Source organism: Rutidosis leptorrhynchoides, chromosome 5 (genome assembly GCF_046630445.1).
Source record: "Rutidosis leptorrhynchoides isolate AG116_Rl617_1_P2 chromosome 5, CSIRO_AGI_Rlap_v1, whole genome shotgun sequence".
Classification (NCBI taxonomy): domain Eukaryota; kingdom Viridiplantae; phylum Streptophyta; class Magnoliopsida; order Asterales; family Asteraceae; genus Rutidosis; species Rutidosis leptorrhynchoides.
Window position 1 is genome coordinate 357,432,597 of NC_092337.1, and position 26,121 is coordinate 357,458,717.

The 26,121-nt window shown below is 32.7% G+C and overlaps 1 protein-coding gene across 1 annotated transcript in view; it reads right to left on the reverse strand.

Moving 5' to 3' along the window:
• Positions 1–229: 229 nt before the first annotated feature.
• The window catches only part of LOC139849686 (multicopper oxidase LPR2-like), a 51,817-nt gene continuing 25,925 nt past the window's right edge, over positions 230–26,121 (reverse strand). The window contains exons 2-4 of the mRNA XM_071839318.1: positions 25,741–25,970; positions 401–1,640; positions 230–311 (exon numbers count right to left, since the gene is read on the reverse strand). Of these exons, the coding sequence (XP_071695419.1) occupies positions 258–311; positions 401–1,640; positions 25,741–25,970 (1,524 nt within the window). The 3' untranslated portion in view covers positions 230–257. The remainder of the gene's footprint in view (positions 312–400; positions 1,641–25,740; positions 25,971–26,121) is intronic.

The window sequence follows — 26,121 nt, forward strand, 5'->3', positions numbered from 1 at the left end:
TCAGACCACCTTGTTTTCGCCCCACCTAAAACCAATTTGACTCATAACCACTTTTACCATCATGTTTAAAAGTCAAGTAGAAAACAAAACAAGTACAACACTTCAAACAAATTTTTTATTGAACAAGATTCACATGATTACTTTAAAATATAAAAAATAAAATCTAAAAATAAGTTCATATCAATCAATATCAATATACTCGCATAAAACATAACAATCATGAAACATCCACAAAAGCCTCTTGAAAGCTCCAATAATCATTTCACCAATTTTAAAGGCCTCATCATCACATTATCTTCATGATCCAATATCTACAATAACCGTAACCAAAACCAACATGAATAGCCAAAACATAATAAAAACTTCATGTTTGTAATCAAATTATATAGAAGCAACTTACATGGCAATGGTAGGCATAACCTGGCTCAGCGGTTGCGTCGAATGGGTACGATGCGTTCGTATGTATGTACGCAAACTTCACAATGATCTTCGTAACATGTCCCGGTTGCATCTTATACACATTCTTCCATCCATTTTCGTACGGTTCTACACTCAATTTCGCCCCCTGACTGTGTTTATTTATCTCGCATTTTTCAGCGTTATTATATATCTTCATACACGCTCTAAATGTCTCTATATCGTTTATCTTTGTTTGATCCAACACTTTGAAAAGTGCAAGATGAATATGCAACGGGTGATTATCCTCCGTTAGATTAATCACATTCCATATCTCCGTTGTCCCAACTTTAGGTTTTTCGGTCACTGGGTCATCATATGGCTTTGCATTGATATAAAGATGGGTCGGCTCATTGATTGGGCTCGTGTACTCGTACATAGCAATGTAACGAGTTTTCGCCACTTGGGTTAAACTCGGTGTAGGATACTTGATCAATGTTTTTGGTACACACGATGAGTCGAATTCATGTTGTCGACTAATGATGAATTTCATGACTACTCCATTGTACTCGTTCACCTGGTTCTCTGGTTCTCCATCGCTAGGGTATGGATAGGCTGCCCCATTGTGTAGTATAGCCGAATCGGTAGTTGACTTTGAAAAGTCAACTACCACATCTGTGATCTCAGATGGCGCCGGAAGTATCTCTTTCACGGATACCGATTCCTCACTATAAACCGAGTCAGACCTGACATGGATGAACATTAAATCATTCCCAAAAAGGAACTTAAAGAACCGTGCATTACTCGCATTGATAATACGGAACCGGTACTTTCTCCGACGTACATTCATGTACGGCCACGCTTTGCCGTTAACAACGATGACATCACCGAAATACTCGGGATTCCAATGTGGATGTATCTTTGGATTTTTTCCGGCCACATCCATGTGAATGGATCCGTTAATACGGAAGCTACGGTCAAAAACGATCAGGGGACGATCATATTCGTCCTGAGACGGTAGTCCAAGTGGAGCCTCTACGTGATGATCACGTATAATGTAGGACCCAAACAACCCGGCAAGAAGGTTGACTCTAGTCAACCCCATGGCATGATCATGGTAATATAAGTTGCCGGGCTGTTGTAAATTATGATAATGATACGTCTTTTTAGACCAAGCGGGCCCGCGCTCTTTGAATCCAGACGTGAACCATGAATGTGAGTTACCGTCGCTTTCGGGTTCATCGTGAAATGTGAAAGGACCCGTTCATATACATTATAAACGATTCACAATAGTTGATTACATTGCGAGGTATTTGACCTCTATATGATACATTTTACAAACATTGCATTCGTTTTTTAAAAGACAATCTTTCTTTACATCGAAAATTGACAGGCATGCATACCATTTCATAATATCCACTATCAAACTATAAATTGATATAATAATAATCTTTGATGAACTCAATGACTCGAATGCAACATTCTTCGAAATATGCTATGAAAGACTCCAAGTAATATCTTTAAAATGAGCAAATGCACAGCGGAAGATTTCTTTAACACCTGAGAATAAACATGCTTTAAAGTGTCAACCAAAAGGTTGGTGAGTTCATTAGTTTATCATAATCATTTATTTCCATCATTTTAATAGACCGCAAGAATTTCATTTCCAGTTCTCATAAATATACGTCCCATGCATAGAGACAAAAATAATCATTCATATGGTGAACACCTGGTAACCGACATTAACAATATGCATATAAGAATATCCCCTATCATTCCGGGATCCTCCTTCGGACATGATATAAATTTCGAAGTACTAAAGCATCCGGTACTTTGGATGGGGTTTGTTAGGCCCGATAGATCTATCTTTAGGATTTGCGTCAATTAGGGTGTCTGTTCCCTAATTCTTAGATTACCAGACTTTAATAAAAAGGGGCATATTCGATTTCGATAATTCAACCATAGAATTTAGTTTCAATTACTTGTGTCTATTTCGTCAAACATTTATAAAAGCTGATAATGCTAAAAACGAACATATATTTCATAGCATTATTCCTCAAGAAAGACAAGCTTTTAGTTGCAATTGTTCTATTTACAAGAGATATTCGTTTAAATAATAAAAGGTGAAGACAAAAGACAGATTCGACGAATTGAAGACGCAAACGACCAAAAAGCTCAAAAGTACAAAAGACAATCAAAAAGGTTCCAATTATTGATAAGAAACGTCTCGAAATCACAAGAGTACAAGATTCAAAACGCAAAGTACAAGATATTAAATTGTACGCGAGGACGTTCGAAAATCCGGAACCGGGACCAGAGTCAACTCTTAACGCTCGACGCAACGGACTAAAAATTACAAGTTAACTATGTATATAAATATAATATAATATATAATTAATTATATTAATTATATATATATTATATATATATAATAAAAACCGTCGGCAGCAGGAAACTCCAAGGGTGTGAGCTGTAAATATCTCTCCGCGACTCGCGGAGTTTTAAGGCCATTTTGCCGCGAGTCGCGGAGCCCCAAATTTCAAGTCTGGCTATAAAGCCAACCGAATTCTGATCAAATTTAATCAATCTTTTTCTCTTCCTCTTCATACGTAAATATATTTATATTTATAATTTATATTTTAATTTTAATTATAATTCTAATAATAAGGGTATGTTAGCGAATGTTGTAAGGGTGTAAGTCGAAATTCTGTCCGTGTAACGCTACGCTATTTTTAATCATTGTAAGTTATGTTCAACCTTTTTATATTAATGTCTCGTAGCTAAGTTATTATTATGCTTATTTAAAACGAAGTAATCATGATGTTGGGCTAATTACTAAAATTGGGTAATTGGGCTTTGTACCATAATTGGGGTTTGGACAAAAGAACGACACTTGTGGAAATTAGACTATGGGCTATTAATGGGCTTTATATTTGTTTAACTAAATGAAAGTTTGTTAATGTTAATATAAAGATTTACAATTGGGCGTCCCTATAAATTACCATATACACTCGATCGGACACGATGGGCGGGGTATTTATATGTACGAATAATCGTTCATTTAACCGGACACGGGAATGGATTAATAGCCACTAGAATAATTAAAACAGGGGTGAAATTACATTCAAGGGTAATTGATGTAATTGTTAACAAAGTAGTAAAACCTTGGTTTACACGCAGTCGATAACCTGGTGTATTCATTAAACAAAGTATTAAAACCTTGTTACAATTCGAATCCCCAATTAGTTGGAATATTTATCTTCGGGTATAATAATAATTTGACAAGGACACTTGCAATTTATATTTATGACTGATGGACTGTTATGGACAAAAACCAGACGGACATATTGAATAATCCAGGACAAAGGACAATTAACCCATGGGCATAAAACTAAAATCAACACGTCACACATCATGATTACGGAAGTTTAAATAAGCATAATTCTTTTATTTCATATTTAATTTCCTTTATTTTATATTTAATTGCACTTCTAATTATCGCACTTTTATTTATTTTATTTTATCGCACTTTTAATTATCGTACTTTTTAATTATCGCAAGTTTATCGTACTTTTATTATTCGCAATTTCATTATCGTTATTTACTTTACGCTTTAATTTAAGTCTTGTATTTATTTTATATTTTACATTAGGTTTTAACTGCGACTAAAGTCTTAAAATCGTCAAACCGGTCATTAAACGGTAAAAACCCCCCTTTATAATAATAATATTACTTATATATATATTTGTATTTTTATAAAAGTAAACTAATATAGCGTTGAGCTTTGTTTAAAGATTTCCCTGTGGAACGAACCGGACTTACTAAAAACTACACTACTGTACGATTAGGTACACTGCCTATAAGTGTTGTAGCAAGGTTTAAGTATATCCATTCTATAAATAAATAAATATCTTGTGTAAAATTGTATCGTATTTAATAGTATTTTCCTAGTAAAATATAAGCTATTTTGTATACACCTCGTTCGACATCAAGTATTTTTGGCGCCGCTGCCGGGGAAAATCTTAAAAGCCGGAAGCGCAACGCTAATATAATAGAAAAAAAAAAAAAAAAAGATTTTTATCTACTTTTATTAAAAGTCGTTTTTTTTGTAAAATTACGTTTTAAAAATTCGAAAAATATAAAAAGAAAAACAAAAATATTAGTATTTTTAGGATTTTGTTAAATATTTAAGTTTTATAAGTTTCTTTATTTTTATTTTAGTTTATAAAAATATAAGTTTTAATTTTAATATCTTTTAATTATTTAAAAAACAGAAAACAAAAAAAAAAAAAAAAAAAAAAATAAAGAAAAACGCGTAAAAAGTGAAACCTGTCAGCTCAAATTCTGAACCCCGCGACTCGCGGGGTTTTCTTCTCTCTTTGCCGCGACTCGCGGAGACCTTCTGACACACGGACAAAACCCTAATCAAGCATTGATTACGGGTATTTTTAATTATTATTATTATTAAAACCTAATTATAATTATTATTATTATTATTTTTAGTTTTAGATTTACTTTTTACTTTTTATTTATTTATGTATTTAGTATTAATTAAGTTTTTATTAAATTATAAAATTAATAGTTTTATTAAATCAATAATATAAAAATAATATTTTTATAAAAATTGTACTTTTTACAACTTTTTGTATATTTTTATATTTTGTCCCTTTTTAATCGTTGTAGCGTAATATTTGTATTTTTTAGCTCATATTTAATTTTAAAATTAGTTTTTGCTATAGTTATTTTTACTCCTAGATTTTTAGGCTTTGCCGTAGAATTCCTTAAAGTGCTTTTTCTTTAGACTAAGATTTAGGTGCTTTAGAATTTTGCGACGCCTTTTTAAGTTTTAGTTTCTTTTTAAGTTATTTCCATTTGGGATTTAGTTTTTCCTGTAAGCTTTAATATTTTTAGACACCTTTTACTATGTATCAATTATCATTCCAATTAGTAATTTCAATTTGCGATTATAATTTTAAGTTAGTTGTAGTAATAAGGTTAAATTAGTTAAGTATTTTTAAGTTTTGATAAGTTTCTTTTATTTTTCCGTCACCTTTTATTTTTCAACCATTTTTCTTTTTCGACCTTTTGCGACGAACTCTTTTTCTTTCTTATTTCTCGCCCTTCTAGTTTTTAGGACTTAGAATTTTATTCTACTTCTTATCTAAATTTCTTAAAATTACGAAAATTTATTTTGAGTAGTTAAATTGATAGACATCAAAATTTTCTGGTTCGTAGTAATAGTTGGATTTGTACGTGGACCGGGTTATTGGAGCCAAACAGTCCTCAATTATATTGAGACCAAACGAATCCTGCCCCTCTGCTGCATCTTTTGGCTATTCGAAACGTGGGCAAAATCAGAAAAGTCTATTAATTGGATAACTTATTATAATTTTTCTTTCCTTTTTAAAACTAATAGGATATTCAGTGAATGCACCGAGCAAGACGTTCATCACCTTTTGTACGTTCACCACCTGTAACTCGATCAATACATCGTTTAACAAATATAACCGCCGTTGATTTTTCTTTAGAATCGTCATCCAGTCGACCAAGTACTTCAGTTCAAATTTCCGATAATCCATTTTTTGAACCCAACCTCACAATTGAGAATCCAGAAAATATTCAGGAACGGTTCGTAGATCCTGAACCATTAAACTTTCCTCCGGAACCACCAATCATTCAAACAGAGATTGTTGAGGAACGAACCATTAAATCTGAAGCATCTAGTGATACCGATTCAACAAATTCAATTATGGAGAATCTGGAACCTTTAAGTATGGAAGACCGAATGAGAGCTAAACGCACTGGCCAAGGTCACGCAATTACTCATCCAGACATTAATGCGCCAGATTATGAAATCAAAGGACAAATTCTACACATGGTGACTAATCAATGCCAATTTAGTGGTGCGCCGAAGGAAGATCCAAATGAACATCTACGTACCTTTAATAGGATCTGCACACTATTTAAAATACGAGAAGTGGAGGATGAACAGATATATCTCATGTTATTTCCCTGGACTTTAAAGGGAGAAGCCAAAGATTGGTTGGAATCGTTACCTGAAGGGGCGATTGATACATGGGATGTTTTAATTGATAAATTTCTTAAACAATTTTTTCCTGCATCTAAAGCCGTAAGACTTCAAGCAGAAATTGTTACGTTCACACAGAAGCCAAATGAAACTCTATATGAGGCGTGGACAAGATATGGAAAATTGTTAAGAGGATGTCCGCAACATGGTTTAGACACCTGTCAAATAGTACAAATATTCTACCAAGGATGCGACATCACTACAAGAAAAGACATAGATATAGCAGCTGGTGGTTCTATTATGAAGAAAACCGAAACTGATGCTTACAAAATTATTGATAACACTGCTTCCCACTCACATGAGTGGCACCAAGAAAAAGATATCATTAGATCATCTAAAGCAGCTAGAGCCGATTCTAGCCATGACTTAGATTCCATTTCGGCAAAGATAGATGCTTTCGAGAGACGAATGGAAAAGATGACTAAGGATATTCACTCAATACGAATTAGTTGTGAGCAGTGTGGAGGACCACATTTGACAAAAGATTGTCTCAGTATTGAATTAACAATGGAACAAAGAGAGAATATTTCATACATAAACCAAAGGCCTGGAAATAATTATCAGAATAATTATCAACCGCCAAGACCGATTTACAATCAAAACCAGAATTATAACCGAAATATTCCATACAACAACCAACAAGGTCCTAGCAATCAACAAGTATCCAACAATACTTATAATCAGCAAAGACCGAATTTTCAAAACAAACCACCACAACAAACCGATGATAAAAAGCCGAATTTAGAAGATATGATGACAAAGCTAGTTGAAACTCAAACGCAGTTTTTCACATCTCAAAAACAAACCAATGAACAAAATGCTCAAGCATTTAGAAATCAACAAGCTTCTATTCAAAATCTGGAACAAGAAGTAAGTAACCTAGCAAGGTTAATAGGTGAAAGAAAACCGGGAAGTTTACCTAGTGATACAAATGCTAACCCCCGGAATGAAACAGCTAAAGCTATTACCACAAGAAGTGGTACAACACTTAAACCACCTGAAATACCTGTAAATTCTGATGAAACTATTCCTACTCCACAAGAACCATAACCTGATAAAGAAAAGGAAAAAGAACCAGTAGTTGAAAAGGTTAATGAAGATAACACAGTTAAGGATAAACCTTATGTTAAACCATACCAACCACCACTTCCTTATCCGAGTAAAATGAAGAAAGAAAAACTTGAAGCCGAGCAATCCAAATTCTTGGATATGTTTAAACAGATAAATGTAAATCTTCCTTTCATTGATGTGATTTCAGGAATGCCAAGGTATGCTAAATTCTTGAAAGATCTAATCACGAATAGAAAGAAAATGGAAGAACTCTCGGCTGTTACTATGAATGCTAATTGTTCAGCAGTGCTGTTGAATAAGATACCAGAAAAACTATCTGATCCAGGAAGTTTCACAATTCCATGTTTTCTGGGTAGTCTTAGTTCAATAGAAGCATTGGCAGACTTAGGTGCTAGTATAAATCTAATGCCGTATTCACTATACGCTAAACTAGACCTTGGAGAATTAAAACCAACCAGAATAAGCATACAACTAGCCGATAGATCAATAAAATATCCTAGAGGGATAATGGAGAACATGCTAGTTAAAGTTGGTACTTTAGTATTCCCAATAGATTTTGTTGTTCTGGACATGGAAGAAGATTCTCAAGTTCCTCTCATATTAGGAAGACCATTCTTAAACACGGCTAAAGCAATGATAGACGTGTTCGGTAAGAAACTGACCCTAAGTATAGAGGATGAGAGTGTTACCTTTTCAGTTGATTGAGCAATGCAACAACCACAATCTGCAGATGATACATGTTATTATATTCAAACTATAGATGCACATGCAGAATTATTAGAAGAATTTCCAGAATTACAAGGAACAGGAGAATGTTCTTTAGGAGAAGGAAATGAACCAATTGATGAAGCTGAAATGTTAGCTACACTTATAGCTAATGGATATGAACCAACAACAGAAGAAATTCAAATGCTAAAAGAAGAAGACAGATATCGATATAAATCATCGATAGAAGAACCTCCAAAATTAGAGTTAAAGCCACTTCCAAACCATTTGGAATACGCTTATTTACATGGTGAATCTGAATTACCTGTAATAATATCGTCTTCTCTTACTAAAAATGAGAAATCACAACTCATTTCTGTGTTGAAAGCTCATAAACCAGCTATTGCATGGAAGATTCATGATATTAAAGGAATAAGTCCTTCGTATTGCACACATAAAATCCTTATGGAAGAAGGTCATAAAACATATGTGCAACGCCAACGAAGACTAAATCCTAATATGCAAGATGTAGTTAAGAAAGAGATTATTAAACTGCTAGATGCAGGTTTGATATATCCAATTTCTGATAGTCCATGGGTAAGCCCAGTTCAATGCGTGCCTAAGAAAGGTGGCATGACTGTCATCACAAATGAGAAAAATGAGCTTATTCCTACTAGGACTGTAACAGGATGGCGTGTATGTATTGATTATAGAAAATTAAATGACGCCACCAGAAAAGATCACTTTCCCTTACCTTTCATAGATCAAATGTTGGAAAGATTAGCCGGAAATAGTTACTATTGTTTTCTAGATGGATTTTCCGGATATTTTCAAATTCCAATAGCACCCGAAGATCAAGAGAAAACCACATTCACGTGCCCTTATGGTACTTTTGCTTACAAACGCATGCCATTTGGACTTTGCAACGCCCCTGCAACCTTTCAAAGGTGTATGATGGCGATTTTTCACGACATGATAGAAGAATGCATGGAAGTATTCATGGATGACTTTTCAGTCTTCGGTGATACATTTAAATCATGTCTAGTTAATCTGGAACGAATGCTAATTAGATGCGAAAAATCAAATCTAGTACTTAATTGGGAGAAATGCCATTTCATGGTTAAAGAAGGCATCGTTCTTGGACATAAAATTTCAAAAGAAGGAATTGAAGTGGATAGAGCTAAAGTAGATGTAATTGCTAAACTTCCACATCCCTCCAATGTTAGAGGAGTTAGGAGTTTTCTAGGGCATGCCGGTTTTTACCGACGTTTCATAAAAGATTTTTCTAAAATTGCCACTCCTATGAATAAACTCCTAGAAAAGGATGCGCCATTCATCTTTTCAGATGAATGTATCAAATCTTTTAATATTCTTAAAGAAAAACTCACTAATGCACCAATCATGATAACACCAAATTGGAATCTACCATTTGAACTAATGTGCGATGCAAGTGATTTTGCAATGGGAGCCGTTTTAGGACAAAGGATTGAAAAACGATTTCAACCTATATATTATGCTAGTAAGACGTTACAAGGAGCACAAACGAACTATACAACTACTGAAAAAGAACTCCTTGCTATTGTCTTTGCTTTTGACAAATTTCGATCATATCTAGTTCTAGCAAAAACGGTGGTCTATACCGACCATTCTGCTCTTAGATACCTATTTTCAAAACAAGATGCTAAACCAAGATTAATCCGTTGGATCTTACTCTTACAAGAGTTTGATATTGAAATCCGAGATAAAAGAGGAGCAGAAAATCTCGCCGCTGATCATCTTTCTCGTCTTGAAAATCCCGAATTAGAAGTTCTGAATGAATCGGCCATACAAGACAACTTTCCTGATGAATATCTATTGAAGATAGATTATAAAGAAATCCCATGGTTTGCAGACTATGCAAACTACTTAGTTTGTGGATTCCTTGAAAAAGGATTATCGTACCAAAGACGAAAGAAATTCTTCAGTGATATAAAACACTATTTCTGGGAAGATCCACATCTGTTTAAAAGTTGTCCCGATGGAATAATACGCCGATGTGTATTTGGAGATGAAGCTAGTAAAATTTTAAACCATTGTCACACAGGACCAACAGGAGGGCATTATGGGCCTCAACTAACAGCAAGAAAAGTTTATGAAGCTGGATTCTATTGGCCTACAATTTACAAAGACGCACACCTTCTTTGCAAATCCTGTGATGCATGTCAAAGGACCGGAAGAATAAGTCAACGTGATGAAATGCCACAAAATGTCATCCAAGTATGTGAAGTATTTGACATTTGGGGTATTGACTTTATGGGTCCATTTCCAAAATCTCATAATAATCTATATATACTCGTAGCCATTGATTATGTATCTAAATGGGCGGAAGCACAAGCTCTCCCAACTAACGATGCACGAGTTGTAGTCAACTTTTTAAAACGTCTTTTTGCAAGGTTTGGAACACCGAAAGCTTTAATAAGTGATCGGGGTACTCATTTCTGTAATAATCAACTTGAGAAAGTTCTTAAAAAATATGGAGTAACTCATAAAATCTCCACCGCATATCATCCACAAACAAGTGGACAAGTTGAAAATACAAACCGAGCTTTAAAACGTATTCTAGAGAAAACCGTAGGATCAAATCCGAAGGAATGGTCCATTAAATTGGAGGATGCACTCTGGGCTTTTAGAACAGCCTACAAAACTCCAATTGGAACCACACCTTTTAGACTTGTGTATGGAAAAGCATGTCATCTTCCAGTAGAAATTGAACACAAAGCATTTTGGGCTTTGAAGACATGTAACCTTGATTTACATGAAGCTGGACGTCTACGATTAAGTCAACTAAACGAATTAGAAGAATTAAGACATGAAGCATACGAAAATTCGTTAATCTATAAAGAAAGAACGAAGAAATGGCATGATAAAAGAATCAGAAGTTCAAGGGAATTTAAAGAAGGAGACAGAGTTCTTCTTTTCAATTCACGATTCAAGCTATTTCCTGGAAAATTGAAGTCAAGATGGTCTGGACCATTCATAGTCAAAAGAGTTTTCCCATACGGAACGATAGAATTAATAAATTCAAATGGGATTGAATTTAAAGTTAATGGTCACAGAGTTAAACATTACATACATGGTCCGATGGAAGTCGACAACGAAGTTAATCACGATTTCGACACCACAGCTAACTAAGTGTGGGGAGAATCAAGTGTTTAAGGGATAATATGTATTTCTGTTAGAGTTAGATTGTCTGTTTTCGTGTAGTTCTCGAAAATGGAACACGTATGGTCTTTCCCTAGCAGACCCTAAAGAACTAGTCTTCTCCCCCCATTCTGAATTTTTATTTTTTTTAGGTTTTTACGAAATGAAGACTGCCTGTGAACTAAACCATGGTCTAATGCTACACGCTTTGATCACTAAAAGAAATAATGACATACTACCGAGTGAATTAGTATCAGTAATCAGAGAAAGAATGGACGGAGTTAGAAAAGGATCCAGATGCGAAGATAATAAGTTACAATTTGGTAAAGGAAAATCAAAATCCGCAGCGAAAAGAAGAGCACGACACCTAGAAAAATGTCACAAATGCGGAAAATGGTCACATGGAGGTAAATGTTCAAATAATCAAACCTATTCAAATACCGAATTTGTTACTTTATGCAGAGACGGACCGTTCATATGTTTAGAAGAAAAGACAATGAATGCTCGAGGTTACGCCTATGCAGCCATGGAAAACCAATTAAACCGACTATCTTATGAATATAATAGATCATATAACTAAGAAATCTATTTCACAGGTATGTCTGTACAGTTTTTATTTTTATTTTTATTTTTAACCTTTTGATAATAAACGCTAATTTGTTCGCTAAAAAGTATTAAATTGGTATTAAATAAAATTAGGTTTGGCGACCGAAATTATTGATATCCTTCAAAAATTTATTACATCACTGCGAAATTTAACGTTTATTCTTAAGGTATAAATATCTTTAAACAATCAAACCAAAATATTTCAAAAATTCGTCATGAGTTAAATTAGGTCTTGGAACCGAAATTACTTTACCGAAAAGAGGGGCGCATATTTTTGATAATATTTGATTGATTAAAGTGGGATAAAAAGACAAAAAGATTTTTAATTTTATTATGTTTTTAATCTTAATATTTTAAATTAATATTGTAAACTTTGTAAAAAAAATATTTTTAAAATTGTAAATATTTGAAAAATTAATATAAGTTTGGTATGAATTTATAAATTTTTAAATTAAGTTTGGTGTGAATTTTTAATTTTTAAAATATTAATTTTTAATTTTATGCATTTTAAATTTTGAGTTTGGTGTGAATTTTTAATATTAATTTTGAATTTTATATTTAAGTTGTGTGAATTTAAAAACAAAAAATTTACTTTATCTCATTAAGTTAAAAATATGATTTTTAAAATTCGTCGTAAGTTGAAGACTAGGTCTTTGAACCGAAATTGCTTTACCCGAGGGAGGGACGAGAACTTTTATTATCAATATTTTTAATCTTGTTGATTTAAAGTATGCCAAAAACATTAAAAAACCCAAAAATCTTAGCTTTTAAAACAATCGCTACAAAAAGACAAATTTTAAAATTTTGTCGAGGGACGGACTAGGACATCGATCCGAAACGACCTCGTCCTAAATAACAAGGGAAACAAAATTTTAAAATTAATTTCTTAATTGTGTTATAAGTTAAAGATTATAAAAAAAAAAAAAAAAAAAAAAAGGGTAAACTCCGCGACTCGCGGAGTTTGCAGGGCAAAACCTCCGCGACTCGCGGAGGGACAAAATTACAGAAAAAAAAAATATAACAAGCTGAACGATCTGTACACACAAAACACAAAAACACTGCGAATTCTGCTGCGAAAACACACCGAAAAAACCCGAAAATCACCTCCAAAAATCTCAATTTTTAACCGTTAATCACCAAATTTTTTGCTAAAATCATGTTGAGATGGATGATATCTAAGAACTACTCAAGAAAAACGGTAAATTTCTACACCTAAACACCATTTAATTCGAATTTTAGTGTTCTTGAGCTAATTTTTACCCAATTTGATTTTGATGCTTTTTAGTGTAATTAGACTTAAATTGTTTATGTATTATGCTTGTATAACCTAGATTGATGCTGTTTAACATGATTAGAAGCCTTAAACTTCAAATTTTGAATAATCTAGGGTTTGTGTTCTTGAGCAATTTGGGGGTTTTTGATATAAACAGGTTATGGCCGATTTTTGTCATGAATTGTTGCTAAATTGAGTAGTGTAACATGTCTAGGTAGTTAAATGATCCAAACTTTGAGCCTAAACATGATTTTGAGAATTAAAGTGGACTTTTTCAAGTCCAAAATTCATGAACTTGATTTTTGAAAGATAATGCCATTTGAGACTTGTTTATTTGCTAGTAATGATTATTTTGACATGTTATTTGAGTTGAATGCTTATGAACTTGGCGAAAATTTTCGTATATGCTTATTTGAAAAAGTGTAGATTTGATAAAAATGTGAAAATAAGCTTAAGTTTGATATAAATTGATAATGTCATTGTAATTATTTTGATTGATGATTTTGCTGACACTAATGCATATTTGGATGCACAAAATTTGTGTTTGATGTGTTTTGCAGAATGAAAGGGGTGAATCTTCATCCCAAGCCCGCCATGCTCCTGCTGAGAACTTGGAACAACAGGAGGTAGATAACTACTACAAGCAGGATGTACCTCATCCAGTCATGACCTTTTCAGATATGCACTTGGAACAGTTGCACCCGAACCTGAGATTTGACAGACTTTGGATAGATTATCCAAAATATCAACGGGGTTTGCATACTCTTCATTCCAAGGTTGTTGAGGTACCGAGGGTCATAGAATGGGGACCCTTGGAAGCTGTAGAATTGGCCGGGCCAATTAGGGAATTACTGGTACAGAGGTATGGTAATTCTTCTTTTAATGACTGGATATGTTTATTCACCATACGCAGACCTGTATATAAAGTATGGTGTGAAGAGTTGTTATGTAGTATAGAGTTGAATGATCGGGTAGCTAGTTTAACCGATCGTTCTTTTATTAGATTTTTGTTAGGCGGTTCGATGCGCCACATGTCTTTACTGGACATGGCTCAGGCTTTACGTATATATACGCCTGAGGAATTAGCGTCTGCCGATTGTAGAGGATTGATACTAAACGGTAGGAAAATAGATGAAAATTTTGATACACACGGTGTGTGGAGTCAAATGACAAGCCATCACCGTTTCAAAGGGGGAAACTACTCTTATTTGGATATAGATAGAGCCGAATTAAGAGTAATACATAGGTTTTTAGCTAATTCGATTACACAAAGGGGTAAAAACAAAGAAAAGGTAAATGAACAAGATTTGTTTTACCATATGTGTATTCGAGACCCACACAGCGCTGTAAGTATACCATATTGTGTGGGTTATTATTTATCAGCTATGGTTCGAGGGATGCGTCCACATAGCATAATAGGAGGTGGTATTTTTATTACTTTGATTGGTGAATATCTCGGTGTGGATATAAGTCGGGGGGGATTATTAGTAGAAGAGCCGGAACCCCGCGACACTATAGGTTTAAATGTATACCATGGTACAAAAGTTTTGAAGCGGCGAAATAACGCCGCAGTACGGTACAATGGTAGACATCCACAGGTAGAGAGAAACCAGGAACAAGGTAATGTAGGAGGGGGGAATGAGATGCAAGAAATGCATAGGTTTATAGCTTCTCAGGAATACGAAAATGCTAGACAGAGAGCATTTGAAGATTGGCAAGTTCATCAGAACCAGATCATAGCGCATTGCCAACATATAGGTAGAAACTATATTCCTACACCGAAACCCGTCTTCCCTCCTTGGTCGATAGAGATGCAGCCACCATATCCTACGTATGACCCTGCCGAAGCATTCTATAGCACTTATGGTTATGCGTGGAACCCCTATTGGTACCAATATCATCCTTAGTTTACTTATTTTTTTTATTTTGTAATTTGTAATTATTGATATGTTTAATACTTTTATTAATATTGTAATCATTTTTATAATTATCTAACTTTTATTCTTAGATTTTAATAATTTTTGAATGTGGGGTAATATACCAAACTTCAAAAATATGTATATATGTTTGCAGTTTATCTTATGTATACAACAGGGTAAAACAACGCATTTTCAAAGACTGGCATTAAGTTCAGCAAAAGCAACAAATTTTGACGACAAGATGAAAAATATATGTGAAATAACAACAAGACGGGATGAACAAATGATGTGCACCATTTATCATTCAGCAAACAAACGCCAATATATTTGGAAACTTTGGTAAAAATTTAATCATTTTCACACAAATCACCCTCAATAATTTAAATTGTTACTGATTTCTTGCAAATGAGGGCATTGCAAGATCTTAAGTGTGGGAAGGGGTTAAATTCTTTCGGATTTTAAAATTTTTTACTTTATACACTTGGTTACCATTAAAAATACTAGTAAAGCAGTAGTTGTATTAGAATCTAGTGCTCTCTGATAAAAAAGAACAGCCCTAGTCTTATATACTGACTACCCAATTCTAGTAAAAATTTTCAATTAAATAAATTCAAATCATGTTTATACATATTTATGAACGATAAAACTAGGTTTTAACACCGAAATTATTGTTACCTCGGAAAGGACATAAATTGAGAAACAAACTAAAATGTTAAAATTCATTTAAAATGGAATAGAGGACGATAAAAAGAAAAATAAAAAGCCAAGTGTGGGAAAATTTACCAAGTTATTTTAAACATATGTCACATATATCTGTAACAAATAACTAAAAATACTTTTGCTTTGGACTAAACTAAACTGTTTTACCCGATGAAAGAAAAGAAGAGATGGATCTACACGATGAATCAATTCCATCACTAAAAGGAAGTAAAGTCTTCCGAAAAAGAAACGCGCTTCTTGATTTAGGTCATGAAGTTGTCGTCCAGACCAGCTGTAGGTTGACGAAAAATCTAGAAAAGTCATCACTAAAATCAGCAGGAAATCCACGGACCTCAGCATTAAACAGGGTCGCCAAGTGGTCAGATTTATCCTAACCATGAGAAGGATTTATCTCGTACAATTGGGAGGCACCGTGCAAATTAGCTGGATAAGACTAATGAATCAGATCCCCAGAAAGGATAATCTCCTTAAAGATTAAAAATCAGCTTTTAAGACTGATATTACTCAATCCTAGAGATTGACCTTAAAGATTGAGAATTACAAACTCATGGAATTCGATGATATCTAAACTCGAGCTTAAACGAGAAAATATTTTGATCAAAATTACAAACCAATTTGTTTTCTGAAAACCCTATTTTCAATGCGTTCATTACCATTGAACGTAAAATCCTAGGAATTCACCTGGAATTCATTAGGTCACCTGAACTAAATCGGGTGTCAACCGTAAGAACGGTGGTTGCATAGTGGTCAAAGACAGGACTTTGTGCCAAACCGACAAATTATAAGGGTGAGCTTTACTATTGCTCCTACCAAGGATAGTAATTGCGTCCGACACGTTATAAACCATAATCAAAAGCATGTCACGAGACATTGCCTTAACAGTTGCTTGTTCAACGCTTTCCTTTACAACCGGACGGTAGTTTGCCGAAAGGTAATATACGGAACAAGTAAACTGGACGTGTTGCTTTCCAAATACAAGGTTAGCAAGTGGGTGACACAAAACCGCAAGTTTTGAGCTAAAATTTTCAAATCTGAAACCCACCAAACCCACAAAAATATTTTGCAAACACCGGTAAAGGGTTATTCCGGAAAACTTATCTAGGGTAAAAACTAGATTTAATTTTCAAAAGATCAAATGTTTTCATAAAGATCCAATTTCCTTAATGGATCTAAATTTTTATAGTCATGTGGGACTGTAAACCATATCGTTACTACCATTGTTTATACCGCCATATAGAAATCACTGATGTACAAAGTGTGAAGAATAAAGAAGTGATTCTAGTATTTCAAGACGATATTGCTTGAGGACAAGCAACGCTCAAGTGTGGGAATATTTGATAATGCTAAAAACGAACATATATTTCATAGCATTATTCCTCAAGAAAGACAAGCTTTTAGTTGCAATTGTTCTATTTACAAGAGATATTCGTTTAAATAATAAAAGGTGAAGACAAAAGACAGATTCGACGAATTGAAGACGCAAACGACCAAAAAGCTCAAAAGTACAAAAGACAATCAAAAAGGTTCCAATTATTGATAAGAAACGTCTCGAAATCACAAGAGTACAAGATTCAAAACGCAAAGTACAAGATATTAAATTGTACGCGAGGACGTTCGAAAATCCGGAACCGGGACCAGAGTCAACTCTTAACGCTCGACGCAACGGACTAAAAATTACAAGTTAACTATGTATATAAATATAATATAATATATAATTAATTATATTAATTATATATATATTATATATATATAATAAAAACCGTCGGCAGCAGGAAACTCCAAGGGTGTGAGCTGTAAATATCTCTCCGCGACTCGCGGAGTTTTAAGGCCATTTTGCCGCGAGTCGCGGAGCCCCAAATTTCAAGTCTGGCTATAAAGCCAACCGAATTCTGATCAAATTTAATCAATCTTTTTCTCTTCCTCTTCATACGTAAATATATTTATATTTATAATTTATATTTTAATTTTAATTATAATTCTAATAATAAGGGTATGTTAGCGAATGTTGTAAGGGTGTAAGTCGAAATTCTGTCCGTGTAACGCTACGCTATTTTTAATCATTGTAAGTTATGTTCAACCTTTTTATATTAATGTCTCGTAGCTAAGTTATTATTATGCTTATTTAAAACGAAGTAATCATGATGTTGGGCTAATTACTAAAATTGGGTAATTGGGCTTTGTACCATAATTGGGGTTTGGACAAAAGAACGACACTTGTGGAAATTAGACTATGGGCTATTAATGGGCTTTATATTTGTTTAACTAAATGAAAGTTTGTTAATGTTAATATAAAGATTTACAATTGGGCGTCCCTATAAATTACCATATACACTCGATCGGACACGATGGGCGGGGTATTTATATGTACGAATAATCGTTCATTTAACCGGACACGGGAATGGATTAATAGCCACTAGAATAATTAAAACAGGGGTGAAATTACATTCAAGGGTAATTGATGTAATTGTTAACAAAGTAGTAAAACCTTGGTTTACACGCAGTCGATAACCTGGTGTATTCATTAAACAAAGTATTAAAACCTTGTTACAATTCGAATCCCCAATTAGTTGGAATATTTATCTTCGGGTATAATAATAATTTGACAAGGACACTTGCAATTTATATTTATGACTGATGGACTGTTATGGACAAAAACCAGACGGACATATTGAATAATCCAGGACAAAGGACAATTAACCCATGGGCATAAAACTAAAATCAACACGTCACACATCATGATTACGGAAGTTTAAATAAGCATAATTCTTTTATTTCATATTTAATTTCCTTTATTTTATATTTAATTGCACTTCTAATTATCGCACTTTTATTTATTTTATTTTATCGCACTTTTAATTATCGTACTTTTTAATTATCGCAAGTTTATCGTACTTTTATTATTCGCAATTTCATTATCGTTATTTACTTTACGCTTTAATTTAAGTCTTGTATTTATTTTATATTTTACATTAGGTTTTAACTGCGACTAAAGTCTTAAAATCGTCAAACCGGTCATTAAACGGTAAAAACCCCCCTTTATAATAATAATATTACTTATATATATATTTGTATTTTTATAAAAGTAAACTAATATAGCGTTGAGCTTTGTTTAAAGATTTCCCTGTGGAACGAACCGGACTTACTAAAAACTACACTACTGTACGATTAGGTACACTGCCTATAAGTGTTGTAGCAAGGTTTAAGTATATCCATTCTATAAATAAATAAATATCTTGTGTAAAATTGTATCGTATTTAATAGTATTTTCCTAGTAAAATATAAGCTATTTTGTATACACCTCGTTCGACATCAAAAGCGCATGTATTCTCAGTCCCAAAAATATAAAGGATAAAAAGGTAAATGAAACTCACCATACTGTATTTCGTAGTAAAAATACATATAACGTCATTGAACAAGTGCAAGGTTGGCCTCGGATTCACGAACCTATATTAATTATATATATATTTATGTTGATCAATATTTGTCTAACAAATTAGGGTTAAGTCATAGTGTACCACAATCCTAATGCTCGAGTCTGACTCAACAGTATAGTAACATGTTATATTACTCATGTTTAGTTAAAATTCTAGTAAAAGGTGACGTGTGAAACAACGTATCACAAATGGTTTCATAATCATAAAATAGTATTTTAGTTTTTAGAGAAAGTCAACAAAAAAATATTAACTGAAAAGTTAACGGAAAAGTCAAAGTTTAAGGTCAAAAGTCAAAGGTTAAAGTAAAAACGAGGTCGCATGCAAAAATACAATAACTTATACAAAAAATGATTTTTCGGTCAAACATGACTAAACGGCCTTTAGAAAAAAATTATCGGAGCTCTGATTGATAAACGGTCAAAGATAAGAGTTACACTTTACCAAAAAGATTAAGCATAAATGTTACAGAAGTAAACTAACCCTAGACAACTCGTAGTTGCCAATGCGGTTTCGGCGTTTCAAAGTTAATTTTTCAGCTTTAATAAATTTACAAAAGTGACCGAGTAGCCTACTTTGGAGATTTTTAGAAAATTCCTCGAAACTCGGATTGACAAACGGTCAAAGCCTGCAAATTCTAGTTACCACAAAGATATAACATGATTTTTGGCAAAAGTAAACACACATCAGGCCGACCATGACAACTGATACAAAACTGACATTTTTAATAAAAAGTTTCAGCTCTTTTCAGAATTTTTAAAATGTGACCAAACAGTCAACTTTGACGATTTTTAGAAAAATCGTCGAGACTCAAATTGACAAACGGCCAGAGTCGTTTGCTAGACCTTACAGCAAAGAATTTAGTGGTATTTTTCTTAAATCTGAAACAACGCAGATCAGCGAGAATTTCAGTTCCCTTTTCGACATTTTTTCAAAATTTGCAAAACTTCTTTTGTCCATAACTTGACAACCGTTCAACGAAACGATACGTGCTTTATATGAAAATTCATCTACTCGACGAGTAGAATCCAAATAACCACTTTTTATAACCCAGAAAATTAGTTCACTAATTATCATTAGCAATCTTAATTACGAAATTAATTGTTTAATTCATAACTTTCTAACCATTCATCGAATCCATTCGATATCTAAATGAAAAGTTCTTAATTTTTCGTTAGCTCTCCAACGACATGCATATCTTATACCTTATCTTAACCACAGGTGTAACTAACCTCAAGATTTAGCCTATCCTATCTAAAGGCAATATCAAAAGTACAAGCATGCATAATCCTATTTTCTCGAGCACTAGTCAGGGATACACTATTAATAAATAAAAGTTAAGTTGTGAGTGTTCACGTATCAATATTGAGATTCAATATTGCAGGAAAGGTACGTAAACGTAACGGAGATGACAAACACTAGATTGACCTCACGAACATACCCATGATCCATACCCATAACCTCCATAGCTATAGCTCATAATTTCCTTAGCTTTATCCCGCTCATAAAAATTCGTTTTGAAAATAATGCACTCATGACCTCGTCGTAGTATTTTATGTATAATACTAATAATATCGCTCATAATACTAATACTAATAAGATTTATAAACTTAATATTAATAATAATATTAATAAATAAATAATAATAATAATCTAAGAGTGCTCGATGAAGAATGCATCCTCCAAACTACAAACGTTCAAATTTATAGCACCACTCTACCTAACCCCTCATGCCAGCTAACACGCATCATTTATTCATTGTAACATAAGTGATATAGATATATATTATTTAATATATAATATATTTAATCTTTAGAATTAATTAAATATTATATTATATTTACGCTCATGGTAAAAATATAATTTTTACAAAAATGACTCGCGCGTTGTCACTTGACTCATGTACCACTTTCCGTTTTTCGGGCGCACTTTCATACGTTTAGAAAACTAGCCTTTTACGTTACGTGACGTGTACCTTTAATAATAATTTGACTTATTTATCAAAGATTTACTTTATGAAAAACGTAACTTATAAAATTGAGCGTTGTGGTCATTTCCTTCTATAAATCAAAGTCTCGTTGTTTGTCAAAATATTTTATTTTAAATTAAACGTTTTGTGACATGTACCTTTATTAATAACTAGACTTAAATTAATTAAAAACTAACCCACTCAAAGTGTAACTTAATCTTTTGAGTGTTTTGGTCATTTACTTTTATAATTCATACCCTCGTTAGTTATCGAAGTATATTTAATAACATTAACTTAAACCAAAACGTCTTTTGACTAAATTGAAATATATTTATAATATATAGGTTTGAAATACTTTAATAAAATATTTAGATTTTAATTATATTTCAAAGTATATTTGAAGATCGTTTATAATATTATATCCTATAACGTTTATACTTTTAAAAAAAATATAATTTCCTTATGCGTCAACGTTTAGTTTGTTTTTCTTAAACTTTCTAAATAATATAACTATATTCCCAAAGTTTCACTTTCACTCTAAATAATAGGAAGGTTAACTAGTTAACGTTTATATAGAAAGTCGAACAGAAAACTCCACTAACATTTGACTAGTTCCCGTTAATTGACACATTTGTCTTCACTTATAACTCACTTTACCATTTTCCGAATACGGTTAATAATAAGGGTTACCTAATTCAAAGTGGACCTCATAACAGATACTCTTAATCATAATTCAATGTATCTGATAATTCAATCATTTGATATTATCTTTTAATCTCGTCGATAAACTTACATCGAACAAATACATTCATGTAAAGTATTATCTATTCAATACCTTGATAGTATTTTCAGGTTCATAAAATAGATCTCATAGCTTATAATCATATTCACTAATCCGTTCGATGTTTTATATAATATATCTCAATTTAATAATCACACATATGTATATGTATATATAATTGTTCGTGAATCGCTAGGCATGGTCAAAGGGTAATTGATTATATGAATATGGTTTTCAAAACTTTCGAGACTCAACATTACATATTTTTGCTCATCGTGTCGGGAACATATAAAGATTAAAGTTTAAATTTGATCGGAAATTTCCGGGTCATCACAAAATGTCCCGTTCTTATTGATTAAAAACGTTCCATATTAATTGATTTCGTTGCGAGGTTTTGACCTCTATATGAGACGTTTTTCAAAGAATGCATTCATTTTAAAACAAACCATAACCTTTATTTCATCAATAAAGGTTTAAAAAGTTTTACATAGATTATCAAATAATGATAATCTAAAATATCCTGTTTACACACGACCATTACATAATGGTTTACAATACAAATATGTTACAACAAAATAAGTTTCTTGAATGCAGTTTTTACACAATATCATACAAGCATGGACTCCAAATCTCGTCCTTATTTAAGTATGCGACAGCGGAAGCTCTTAATAATCACCTGAGAATAAACATGCTTAAAACGTCAACAAAAATGTTGGTGAGTTATAGGTTTAACCTATATATATCAAATCATAATAATAGACCACAAGATTTTATATTTCAATACACATCCCATACATAGAGATAAAAATCATTCATATGGTGAACACCTGGTAACCGACATTAACAAGATGCATATATAAGAATATCCCCATCATTCCGGGACACCCTTCGGATATGATATAAATTTCGAAGTACTAAAGTATCCGGTACTTTGGATGGGGTTTGTTAGGCCCAATAGATCTATCTTTAGGATTCGCGTCAATTAGGGTGTATGTTCCCTAATTCTTAGATTACCAGACTTAATTAAAAGGGGCATATTCGATTTCGATAATTCAACCATAGAATGTAGTTTCACGTACTTGTGTCTATTTTGTAAATCATTTATAAAACCTGCATGTATTCTCATCTCAAAAATATTATATTTTAAAAGTGGGACTATAACTCACTTTCACAGATTTTTACTTCGTCGGGAAGTAAGACTTGGCCACTGGTTGATTCACGAACCTATAACAATATATACATATATATCAAAGTATGTTCAAAATATATTTACAACACTTTTAATATATTTTGATGTTTTAAGTTTATTAAGTCAGCTGTCCTCGTTAGTAACCTACAACTAGTTGTCCACAGTTAGATGTACAGAAATAAATTGATAAATATTATCTTGAATCAATCCACGACCCAGTGTATACGTATCTCAGTATTGATCACAACTCAAACTATATATATTTTGGAATCAACCTCAACCCTGTATAGCTAACTCCAACATTCACATACAGAGTGTCTATGGTTGTTCCGAAATATATATAGATGTGTCGACATGATAGGTCAAAACATTGTATACGTGTCTATGGTATCTCAAGATTACATAATATACAATACAAGTTGATTAAGTTATGGTTGGAATAGATTTGTTACCAATTTTCACGTAGCTAAAATGAGAAAAATTATCCAATCTTGTTTTACCCATAACTTCTTCATTTTAAATCCGTTTTGAGTGAATCAAATTGCTATGGTTTCATATTGAACTCTATTTTATGAATCTAAACAGAAAAAGTATAGGTTTATAGTCGGAAAAATAAGTTACAAGTCGTTTTTGTAAAGGTAGTCATTTCAGTCGAAAGAACGACGTCTAGATGACCATTTTAGAAAACATACTTCCACTTTGAGTTTAACCATAATTTTTGGATATAGTTTCATGTTCATAATAAAAATCATTTTCCCAGAATAACAACTTTTAAATCAAAGTTTATCATAGTTTTTAATTAACTAACCCAAAACAGCTCGCGGTGTTACTACGACGGCATAAATCCGGTTTTACGGTGTTTTTCGTGTTTTCAGGTTTTAAATCATTAAGTTAACATATCATATAGATATATAACATGTGTTTAGTTGATTTTAAAAGTCAAGTTAGAAGGATTAACTTTTATTTGCGAACAAGTTTAGAATTAACTAAACTATGTTCTAGTGATTACAAGTTTAAACCTTCGAATAAGATAGCTTTATATGTATGAATCGAATGATGTTATGAACATCATTACTACCTCAAGTTCCTTGGATAAACCTACTGGAAATGAGAAAAATAGATCTAGCTTCAAAGGATCCTTGGATGGCTTGAAAGTTCTTGAAGCAGAATCATGACACGAAAACAATTTCAAGTAAGATTTCCACTCGAAATAAGATTGTTATAGTTATAGAAATTGAATTAAAGTTTGATTATGATTATTACCTTTTATTAGAAAGATAACCTACTGTAAGTAACAAAGGTTTCTTGATCTTGGATGATTACTTGGAATGGATTTAGAAAACTTGGAAGTAAACTTGCAATTTTGGAAGTATTCTTGATTTTATGAAACTAGAACTTTTGGAATTTATGAAGAACACTTAGAACTTGAAGATAGAACTTGAGAGAGATCGATTAGATGAAGAAAATTGAAGAATGAAAGTGTTTGTAGGTGTTTTTGGTCGTTGGTGTATGGATTAGATATAAAGGATATGTAATTTTGTTTTCATGTAAATAAGTCATGAATGATTACTCATATTTTTGTAATTTTATGAGATATTTAATGCTAGTTGCCAAATGATGGTTCTCACATGTGTTAGTGACTCACATGGGCTGCTAAGAGCTGATTATTGGAGTGTATATACCAATAGCACATACATCTAAAAGCTATGTATTGTACGAGTACGAATACGGGTGCATACGAGTAGAATTGTTGATGAAACTGAACGAGGATGTAATTGTAAGCATTTTTGTTAAGTAGAAGTATTTTGATAAGTGTCTTGAAGTCTTTCAAAAGTGTATGAATACATATTAAAATACTACATGTATATACATTTTAACTGAGTCGTTAAGTCATCGTTAGTCATTACATGTAAGTGTTGTTTTGAAACCTTTAGGTTAACGATCTTGTTAAATGTTGTTAACTCAATGTTTAAAATATCAAAAGAGATTTTAAATTATTATATTATCATGATATTATGATGTACAAATATCTCTTAATATGATATATATACATTAAATGTCGTTACAACGATAATCGTTACATATATCTCTCGTTTCAAAATCATTAAGTTAGTAGTCTTGTTTTTACATATGTAGTTCATTGTTAATATACTTAATGATATGTTTGCTTATCATAATATCATGTTAACTATATATATAACCATATATATGTCATTATATAGTTTTTACAAGTTTTAACATTCGTGAATCACCGGTCAACTTGGGTGGTCAATTGTCTATATGAAACCTATTTCAATTAATCAAGTCTTAACAAGTTTGATTGCTTAACATGTTGGAAACACTTAATCATGTAAATAATAATTTCATTTAATATATATATAAACATGGAAAAGTTCGGGTCACTACACATCGACCCCACCATGAAGGTGAGTGACTGTTGGAATGCCTGTTTTTGTTCGAGGGATAGCCGTTGGGATTGTGGGGTCCCATGGAAGGATGTGTTGTGAAGGGAGACAATTTTTCCACCTCACATGAGTGGAGACACCGTGGACGGCTTCGATTGTAGGACCAGGAACTGTTGCGGTATGTCGCGTTTCACCGTATGCGAACACTTTAGATGGTGGAAGATCCTTGTGAAATTTCTGCAAATGAAGTAAAAATGAAGAAAAAATTGTTAACTTGCACAATTTGAAGTTACATTGAAATTTAGGCCTAAACATATCTACATGTCCCTAATTCAATAAATTGTTAACGACTATAGTAACTTCTTTCCGAAGTTCATTTTCGATTGCA